At 47.5% G+C, this 10,616-nt stretch overlaps 1 protein-coding gene across 1 annotated transcript in view; it reads left to right on the top strand.

Moving 5' to 3' along the window:
* The window catches only part of Coq9 (coenzyme Q9), a 17,526-nt gene extending 8,310 nt beyond the window's left edge, over positions 1-9,216 (top strand). The window contains exons 4-9 of the mRNA XM_048432222.1: positions 4,454-4,596; positions 4,813-4,897; positions 6,256-6,360; positions 7,482-7,637; positions 8,044-8,097; positions 8,458-9,216. Coding sequence (XP_048288179.1) covers positions 4,454-4,596; positions 4,813-4,897; positions 6,256-6,360; positions 7,482-7,637; positions 8,044-8,097; positions 8,458-8,493 — 579 coding nt within the window. The 3' untranslated portion in view covers positions 8,494-9,216. The remainder of the gene's footprint in view (positions 1-4,453; positions 4,597-4,812; positions 4,898-6,255; positions 6,361-7,481; positions 7,638-8,043; positions 8,098-8,457) is intronic.
* The last annotated feature ends 1,400 nt before the right edge of the window (positions 9,217-10,616 follow it).

The following is a 10,616-nucleotide window of genomic DNA, read 5'->3' on the forward strand; positions in this document are numbered from 1 at the left end:
TCTCAGCGAACACTAGCTTAGACTCCTTGAGGTATACACAATGTGTAGTATAGCTAGATCACATGGTAGTTCTTTTTCAGTTTTTTGGGAACTTCCATACTTATTTCCACAGTGCCTATACTAGTTTACATTGCCACCAGCAGTGTCTAAAGTCCCCACCTTCCTTATCGACAGGCACAGTGGCTCATGCCTGTAATCCCAGGTCTTGAGAGGCAGAGGATGTCACCACAAGGCTGAGGCCATGAACTACACAGTTCCAGGCCAGCCGCAGTTTCATGGTGAAGTCCTCCCCAAATTTCTCTTGCATATCCTTGACATCATTTCTTGTCACTTGTTTTCTTGAAGCTAGACATCTTGACCAGGGTAGGGTGGACTCTCAAAGCAATTTTTTGTTTGTTTTAAAGTAGTCTGATGTTGGCTAGACTGACCTCAGAATTGTATAGCTCTGAGGTTGGCCTTGAACTCCAAACTATTGATCTTCCTACATTCATCTTCCAAGAACTTGGATTGTAGATTTGTGCCATGCCCAACCCTTAAAGCAGTTTTGTTTTAAATAAAAAGTTATTATTATTATGAGTGTGTGTGTGTGTGTGTGTGTGTGTGTGTATGTATGCTACTTGGAGGGCATTGGATCTCTTGGAGCCAAGCAGTGTGGGTGCTGGAAACTGAACTGAAGAAAAGAGCAAACACTCTTAACTACTAGACATCTCCCCAGCCCTCAAAACACTTCTAGTTTTTGCTTCTCCGGTGGTTAAGAATATTTTTCAAGTATTTATTAATTGTCTGTGTTTTTCTCATGAGGACTTTGTGTTCAGTTCATTAATGTATTTGCTAATTGCACGATTTGTTTTTGTTTAATTTGGGGGGGTTGTTTCATTTCATCTTGTTTGTGCCAGCTTTGTGTTTATTGCCGCAGCTACACCCAGGCCTCGCAGAGGGGTTCTGTGGACTTGCTATCTGTCTCCAGCTTCTTGCCTGGGAGCCCTGGTGCATGGTGCCTTGTCTTTCTGTCTTAGCTTCTCATGTTTGAGAGTCTAGAGCACAGAATACGACTCATATCTTCTCGAGCCCAGGTCCAGAGGCTTGTCCTTAAAGAATTTCTTAAGGTTTTCTTTCTCCTCTGCCTAGCATGCTGGGATTGCAGGTCTGCGCTACCACACCCAGCTCATTCAGACTGTAGTTGATGGCTGTGGAAACATGGGTGACAGACTTGCAGACAACTTAGAGTCTGATGACCCAGGATTTAGTGAGGGACATGTAGCTGTGACAGCCCTATCATCCAGTGTCCCAGCATTTCATCAGTGCCTCCTTGCCAAGAAGGCACCAGTCCTTCATCATAGCCACGGCTGAATCGGTGGTGGCGTTACTGCCCGCTCTGAGTGGAAGGGCTGGAGTTCTTTAGAGACGCTAAGTAATATCGGTTGTGTGTACTTAGCAAAGAGTTCCTTCCAGACTGTCTCTTCACTCTGATGATTGTTTTCTTTGCTACGCAAAGGCTTTTTAATTTGATGTAATCCTGTCTGTCAATTCTCTGATTGTCTCCTGTGTTGTTAGTCCTTTTTAGAAAGTCCTTGCCTATGCCTGTGTCTCCAAGTGCCTTGTCTGTCTTCAATACCCAGTACACATTATTCACTGTCCTGGACGGATGAAGCTGTATAGTAGTGAACTTTAAGGTGGATAAATAGCTCCAGAGAGTGGTCCATCCACTGGCCTTAGGCTTAATGTTAAGTTTGAGAGCTGTTCTGATTGGGCAGGGATATGCTTCTTCCCGTGCTTCTCTATCTGGGCCCAGCATTTTGTCTTCTGTACTGTTTGATTTGTTTCCATCTGTCCCTCCTCCAGGCTGGAGGTGTCGAGCATGTATAATGGGTCTGCACCAGAGGAGCTAGGAGGACTGCAGACGGCTGTTTGAGTATTATAGTGTGTCTGGATGTGAGGCTATGCAAGAGGATAAAGTGGAGAGAATCCCACTTCATGTGGTGCCTTACACCTCTAACCCCAGCACGTGGGAATTTGCTGCAAGTTGGAGGGTTGCCTGGGCTACGTATTGAGAGCCCATCAAGAGAAGGGCTGGGGAGGAAGGATGGTATAGGAGTAGCTCTGGGTTAGAGCATCTCGGTACTGGAGAGAGAACAAAAGATATCTTCCACAGCTAGCTATTGGCTATTACAGTGATTGCTATAGCTATTATAGTAATAGCTATAGACTATTGCTATTGCTATATTCTGCTTCAAAAGTCAGAGGGAAGGGGCTGTGACATTGAGGAAGTAGAGAAGCTGAGAAGACTGTCAAGCAGAGAAGCAGGATGGAAGTTGAGCATGGTTGAATACTTGGAGAAAAATGAAGCACAAAAGAGGGTGGAGATAACAGAAGAAGGCAGCAAAATCAAAACCATGAGATTCCTAAGGCAAGAGCTGCAAGATCTGGAAAATGGGCGGAAGGACTGGCCTTACACATTGGAGAAGACAGCTTTGGGTTTTTTTTTTAATTTTTATTTTCCCTCCTTTCTTCCCCCCCCTCTCTGATATGGTCTCTCCATGTAATCTGACTGTCCTGGAATTCATCATGTAGACTAGACTAGTCTCAAACTCACTGGGTTTAGTTTCTCAACATTAAGGGAATTCCCACAGGATGGCTTTTGATTTCTTTTCAGAGTACATGTGATAACTTGGGGAACCTAAGGTTAGTAAGGAGTAGGAGGAAACAGAAATTTCTGTGGGAGGGGAGAAATTGATAGAGATTTCATAAATGTGAGAAAATTTAATAGGATTGTTTGGAAAATTTGAACGAAACGGTCTCCTCTGTTAATTGGCTTTTCCTCTTACCTTCTTTCATTCCGGGTGCATGATGACTATAGACCGCCGACCCAGTTTGTGGGTGAGAACTGTAAGTCTCCGTTTCCTGGTTTGTGAAATATAGCCACAGCCTGCCCACCGAGTGGAGCTAGTACACGGGGCGTTGGGATGGCGTGTGTAGTGTGTGCAGAGGCCTGCAGTCATTCATGTCAGTGCGGCCGCACTCTCCTTAACGGCCCTGCTCGCCTACAGGCCTGCAGGAGGAAGTCATAGTAATGTACTTTTGTTCCTTTCCTGCTGTCTGTTCTTGTTACCGTCTCCAGTAGATACTCAATATAGACCAGGAAAACAAAGGCTGTCTCTGGCTTGTTTAGCTCCTCAGTGGCTCTAATGGAAAGTGTGTTTAAACAACTGACAGACGCTTGGGCTGTAGCTCAGTGGTAGAATGTTTACTATACACAGACCCTAGGTTTGATTCTCACACTACAAAAGTAATTGAATGGTTGAAAGACAGAACCTGTAGGCCCACTGTGCTGGAGCTCTGGGTGAAGGGAGCATGTCAGGAAGAGTGTTCTCTCTGAGCAGAGTTGGTTAGAGCCCCAGGTTCGGTGCTACAGCTCAGCTCTAACTGGCCTATGATAGAAAGGGGTATTTTGACCTTTGTAATGAAGGAAAGTTCAGAAGGAGCCTGGTCCAGTGTCATAGTCGGTGTTGCTAGGATGTGTTCACAAGGAGGACCATCGCATGGTTCTTTTTGGGCTCCTTTGCAGCGGACTCCCATGCGGGGCCGAAGTGGAGCGGCAGTCCAGTAGAAAGAGGACTGTCCCTCCCATGATGCTTAGCTTTTAGTTGCCAACTTTCCACAACCTAGAGTCACCTGAGAATCCTTGACTGAGAAATTGATCTAATCAGGTTGGCCTGTGGGCATGCCTCTGGGGATTGTCTGGATTATTAATTGAGGTGAATGTGGATGCCATTTCATGAGATGAGCTCTTCACTGTAAGAGCAGAGAAAGCTATCTGAGCACTAAGCATCATCAAGCAACTAGGGTGGGTGGACTTGTCTCTCTCTGCTCTTGACTGTAGATATGAAACAACTAGCTACTTGAGTTCTTGCTTTAACTTCCCCAAAATGATAGCATATAAAACCTGGAATAGGAAGCCAAATAAACTCTTTCTTCCCGTGTTGCCCTGGGGTTTTTTGTTTGTTTGTTTGTTTAGTTTGTTTGTGTGATTGTTTTCTACAGACAAGGTTTCTCTGTGTAGCCCTGGCTGTTCGAGAACTTGATCAGTAGACCAGGCTGGCCTCAAACTCAGAGACCCACCTGTCTTTGCCTTAGAGAGTGCTGGGGTGTTGTCAAAGCAACAAAAATGAAACTAGAAACTTTCCATACTAAGGAAAATTCCTAAAGTAGATTCCTGAGTTCTGTATTTGGTCATGCACCCACCCCCCGAGCCAGCCACTGAACTCCACCATGCAGGCCTGGAGCCATGCTCTAAAGGGCTTGGTGGATCAGTGGTGGTCCCTAAAATCACATGAGCTCAGAGCGAGAGCCAGGGGTCTCCTTAACAATCCAGCCACTGTTAAGGAAAGAGGTATTTGTGATAATTGTGCTTTCAGCCCCAATATGCTTATTTTTTCTGCTATCTCTCCTGTAGTCCTTGGGTCTCTCCAGCGCAGCAGCCAGCATGTTTGGGACTGACGGCAGCGAGCTGATTCTGCACTTTGTTACCCAGTGCAATGCTCGCCTTACCCACATACTGGAAGAGGAGCAGAAGCTGGTGCAATTGGGCCAGGCAGAGTAAGTCGCAGCATGGAGTGGACCACTTGCCCTAGCATCTGACCCCCAGGAAGCTGATGCAGGAAACACCAGGAGAGCAGTGCTAATACCCACAGCTTAGCTGGGTCTGAAACCAGCAGCCTGAGTGACAGTTTTCTCAGGTGCTGCGGAGGCTGAGTAGGCACTGTTGCCCCTGCTTTTGAGCTAGTGACACACTGTTTTCTTTCCCTCTTCCAGGAAGAGGAAGACAGACCAGTTCCTGAGGGATGCAGTGGAAACCAGACTGAGAATGCTGATCCCCTACATTGAGCACTGGCCTCGGGTACACAGTCCATGTTAAAGCTCCAGAGCAACAGTAATGATATCCCACCCCCACCCCTCACCGTGCACTTGGAGGACTTAGCACACTGTTGAGAAGTTAGTTCATGAGTCTTTACCGTAGGGCCAGGAAAGCTTAGCACACTTGACAGAGCTAGGTTCTCGCTAGGGCGCACCATAGGGAACAACTTCAAGCCATCTGAGTCAAGTTCCTGGACCTGTGAGTGGCCCCGCATACTAGTTCCTATCACAGGTGGACCCAGTAGCCTGAGTGTGCCACCAGGTCTTCAAGGAGGAGCAGTCTTCCTCGAGAAAGGTCAGAACAGTCAAGAGCTTGTACCAGCCGTCTTTACTCAGTGAGTGCTCTGTTGTGTTTCAGGTATTGAGTACTAGGCTTCTTTTTCAAGACAGGGTTTCTCTGTGACTTTGGAGCCTGTCTTGGAACTAGCTCTTGTAGACCAGGCTGGCCTCCAACTCACAGAGATCCGCCTGCCTCTGCCTCCCAAGTGCTGGGATTAAAGGTGTGCACCACCACCACCTGGCTGAGTACTAGGCTTCTTGGTGTATTGCTAGGGTAATGCGTGCCAAAGAGTATTCATTCCAAGGACTGCCTCCATTTTCTAAAGCTTCTTTTTCTCCTTCCTGATGCATGTCACAGTGTGGCCTTTTTCTGAGTTAAAAATTACATGAGCAACGAGGATGACTCAATCACCCAGTAGCCTCTGTCCAGCTGGAAGACTTGAGTGTGTGACCTAGGTCAGCCAGCTGACGGACTTTGACCACCTAGAGCTCATAAAGCCCGGGCAGTGCAGTACTTGGTGTCAGCTGCCCACCTGAGTCAGTACACTGCTGCCTTCTGGGCCCTTTGCAAGGGAACACTTTCCAGCTAGTGAAGGACCTCTCTGCCACCAAGAGGATTATAGAGTTGGTAAAGTGTCGAGAGCTTTGTTCTGTCGGGCCTGGAGAAGCTGGCATTTGCTAAGGGAGACACTCAGATTGGTTCTGGCACTAGTGTCAACTGGGAGGATTTGGTTTTTTTGGGAACAGGAATCTACTATGACTGAATGGGTGCCCTTTCCATCCTTGCTTCCAGGACTCTTGTACAGGAGTGACCCCTTCAGCTGTCAGTATTCCCAGTTTCAAATGTTGGCCCAGAGGCTCTGATTTGGTCATCTCAGGACAAAGTCATGCCCCTAGCCCCATCACCTCTAGTCAGGGTTTCTTGCTGCTACCTCCACTCATGATGGGTTTCAAAGAGCAAGAACTAGACTGTCCCCTGTGACAACTCCCCCCACCCCCATGTGAGCCCTGTGGTGCTGCCGTTCCCTGCATGCAGTACCTCCTCTGTCATTTGTTCTTCAGGCCCTCAGCATCCTCCTGCTTCCTCACAACATCCCGCCCAGCCTGAACTTGCTCACCACCATGGTGGATGACATGTGGCACTATGCTGGGGACCAGTCCACTGATGTGAGTATTTGCTGTAGGCCCATAGCTTGCTAGTAAAGCCTTGGGCCAGGAATTTCTTGAAGTTTGTGAAATTTCTTTGATGAAAAGCCTGGAAGGGCAGCAGTGTCATTCCCATCTCAGGAGGAAAGGTCTTTGATGAGCCAGAGTGGCATGTGGATCATTGTCATCCGGTGACCAGCATTTGAGCTTGAGCCATTGACTCTCCCTCCCGCTTGTGGAGGTGGCACAGACCTTGGGGCTTATGACAGGGCTGCTCTATCATAACCATTTCCCCTCAGTCTCCTGAGACATAGATTCTGCAGCAGATTCCCCCATGTCTGCCCTTGCTGAGACTGACTTTGAGACATTGCTTTACAAAGAAACTCCTCCTCCATCTTGACCCGTTTTGCTGGGAGATCAATAAGCCCCTATAAGGAGGCACCAGGAAGAATATGACTTGTAAAATGTTTCCATATTTCTGGTGGGATATTAAAATATATATACACCTTCATAAAGGAAATTAAAATGTGATAGTACTTTGAGGTCTCGGGGATGGCAAGATACACAGATACATCCTCCCTCCATACTTGTAACGAAGTGCTTTAATAAACTTTCTCTGTGTGGGAATATACCACCAACAGAGATGGTGGAAAACAAAATTAGAGAGCAAAGAAATTAAAGGAATAAAACACTGAGTAGCTGAGCTGGTCCTCTGAAGAGCAATTACCAGAGCTGGCAGAAGTCACCAGGGACTCGAACTCTCAGCTTCATCCAGATGTTATAACCTGTCTCTGATCCTGCATCAGCCCTCCCCGTGTGGTTTAGTCATGACTGTTGGATTGTAGAACCTCCCCAGGACTCAGGGCACTTCACCAGTCAAATCACCTTGGCTGCTGGAACCTCCTGGTTCCTAGTGTTTAACCTAGGAGGTTGGCACCAGGAGCTTACGGTTTTAATCTCACAGGCAGCTTTGATGCCTGGCCAAGTTCAGAGCAGTAGTGGTGTCCAGAGGGCCATGTGTGTCAGTGAGAGAGAGAGGAAATGAGGAGGGAGCTTGGGAGTCCCTGAGGTCTTGAGTGAGAAAAACCCAGGACTCACTTAGCCCACAGAGCAGTGATTTCCTGCTGGGTGGGTCTCTGCAGTTTAACTGGTACACCCGCCGTGCAGTGCTGGCTGGCATCTATAACACAACAGAGCTGGTGATGATGCAGGACTCCTCCCCGGACTTTGAAGATACTTGGCGTTTTCTGGAAAACCGGATTAATGATGCAATGAACATGGGCCACACAGCTAAGCAGGTAGTTGGGGAATGGACATTTGGAAACCCTTTCCAGTCTGCCTCAAATCACACGTGATCATCTGGCTGTTCTCTTGCTTCCTGTTGTCCTTAACTGACAGTCCCAAAGGCCTTCCCAAGGAGGCTGGCTGTTTGTTCCTCATGCTAGCCCTTAAACGTCTACTGTCTGCCGGGTGGTGGTGGAGCACGCCTTTAATTCCAGCACTCAGAGGCAGAGGCAGGTGTATCTCTGTGAGTTCGAGGCTGTCTGCTCTGTCTGTCTGTGCCCGAGTTGTCTGTATGCTCTTTTCCAGTACATTAAACCATCTTGACTCCACTGTCTGGCTCATAGGCCTCCTCAGTTGTCCTTTCTGTTTCCGCTTTGAGCTCACTCGGGCTTAACAGAATCTGACCCAGACCTCTCTTAGGTGAAGTCCACTGGAGAAGCACTAGTGCAAGGTCTGATGGGTGCAGCGGTCACGGTAAGTCCTGCCCAGTTCACCACTGCCTGCTTCCTACTCCACTCTGGTCCTGGGCTGTTTGTAACATGTCATCAACCCAAATAGCTTTGGCTTGCCAGGTGAATAAAGCTGATTTTGGTTTAGCCTCAGTATCTTATTCTCAAATGTATACCCCACCCCTTCTTTGCTGGCATCAAGAAACAATTGCTAGAGCTTATTTGGAGGGGCAGTACAAACCTGTATTCCATCACTCATTATGCTGAGGCAGGAGGATAAAAAGTGTCATAATTGTACCTGCTAACTTGAATAACCCAGGGCTTCCCATTGTAGTCTTAGAGGTAAGGTAAGCCTCACCACTCTCTGCTTCTGTCCCTGTGTTAGCTCAAGAACCTGACAGGTCTAAACCAGCGCCGGTGAGAGAAGGGGAACCCACGTACCTGGAAGGAGCAGCAATGCATGTGAAGGACTTGACAAGATGCACCATCCATCAATCAAGATGTTAACGAGAACACAGGGAAGAACTTGGAGTTACTATGGCAGCCACGAGGCCGGAAATCACAGTGCACTTGCTTCTGTTCTAATCTGGAATTGGGCCACTTCTTCAGTTCCTAATACCAGGCCTGGCCCCGATGCCTTTCTGCACTGCAGCTGTGTGACAGAAAAATGAGACTTAAATCCAAGCTTTCAAGCCACAGAAACTTGGCATGACTCTGCCATGGTCTCAGGCATCTTGATCATACCTTGACCTTAGAACTGCTCTCTGGGAGCCGGGCATGGTAACCTATATTCTTAACACTCGAGACTGCCACAGCAGGACTGAGAGTTCAAAACCAGGCTTGTCTTAACAAAATCTCCCGAGAAAAGTTCTTAGAGCTCACAGCCAGGGTCAGAAACCACCACATAGCGGCAGCTCCTCCCCAGTGCAGGACAGACAGTGTGCTCACAGAGGTATTTGCTACTGACCATTGCTCCTCTGGGTCCCCTCAGAAAGCTGCCTCCCCTGAGACAGGTGCCTTCTGGACAGTCGTGCTGAGCCTGGCCAGAAATGTGATCCAGGCCTGGCATCACAGACACCAGCATGCATCACAAGGTCACTAGTGTATTTAGAATCTGTAAAAATAATAAATGTGTTTGAAACAATTTCCTGTGTACAGTTTCCATCTAGACAATGTTAAATATCCTAGACTCTGGCAGTAAGTAGTGTGTGGAAGAGGCCTGAATTCTGGCCTCGGCACTGCCTTATACCTTCAGGGTCACTGTGATAGCTCTGGACCTAGGTATTTTCTAAATCAAACAAGGATAAAAATGCTCCCCAGGGGGCTGGAGAGATGGCTCAGTGGTTAAGAGCGCTGACTGCTCTTCCAGAGGACCCAGGTTCAATTCCCAGCACCTACATGGTAGCTCACAACTGTCTGAAGATCCAGTTGCAGGGTATCTGACACCTTCACACCAATGCACATAAAATAAAGCTAAATAAATAAAAAAAAATATTAAAAAAAACTCTCCCCAGGCCATGAGCTCCCTTGTGTACACTTGGTCTCTAAGGGCAGTCCTTTGCTTTCATAGTCCCCTATGCTGGCTGGGCTTCCTTTGCCCCATGGTTAGCACCGTCTTCTGCTGTGCTTTCCTGTTTAAGTCAACTGATGGGGAAAGTCAAGTTTCAGATTTTGTCTCGTGGGCTTTCTGTCAGTCTTTCTGTGCCTCTGATTTTATTTTATTTTATTTTATTTTTTTTTTGCCTCTTGCCATCCCATAAAATTACTGCCGTAGCCATTAGACTTTATCCTTTATCCCTCTCTCTCAGCAGAATGTGATTCATAGTTCACTGGGATGGTGTGTGCTATGGAGCAGGCCTTCCTCTACCGCAGGAAGAAATGTCACTCCACATTTTAGCCAACTCTTTCTCTGGTAACTTCTGCCCTCTGAATGTAGTTCCCTAAGGGTTCTGTTTAAGGACCTCTTTTCTCTGTGTGAGCAGCTGCCACTTTTGTGAGGCCCGTTTAAACTCCTCAGGTGCTACTACACAGATCTGTTGACGTGGAGAGCATTGTACCTTTGCCTCAGAAGAGCATCAGACGAGCAAGAGTAGAAAGGAAGTGTGTGTATCATTGCTGAGGCATACTTTGGGGACCTTTGAGGCATCTCAGTGGGTAAGGGCACTTGCAATCAGGCCTGACATCCTGAGTTCAGTCCCAGGGACCCACCTGGTGGAAGGAGAGGATTGATTCCCACGTTGGCCTTTGATTCCACATACATCATGTGCTGGCACCATCATGTACATACACATACATAATAAGATACAGCACTCTAGCTGAAGTGTGTGTGTGCACAATAGTACTTCAACTGGCCTGAGAACTTCCTTTGTATGTGCTCTAACTGGTTGAACACTTCTAGGGGTTCCTCTCTCTCCACTTTCCAGCTGAAAGCACTAAGACTGCAGCTCTGCATTGCCATGCCCTGCTTCCCATGAGCTCTGAGGATTGGAACTTGGGTCCACATTCTCGCACATAAATCGTCTTACACACTTGGGTCAGTCCTCT

The sequence above is a fragment of the Myodes glareolus genome, chromosome 22, assembly GCF_982192425.1.
Source record: "Myodes glareolus chromosome 22, mMyoGla1.1, whole genome shotgun sequence".
In the NCBI taxonomy this organism is placed as follows: domain Eukaryota; kingdom Metazoa; phylum Chordata; class Mammalia; order Rodentia; family Cricetidae; genus Myodes; species Myodes glareolus.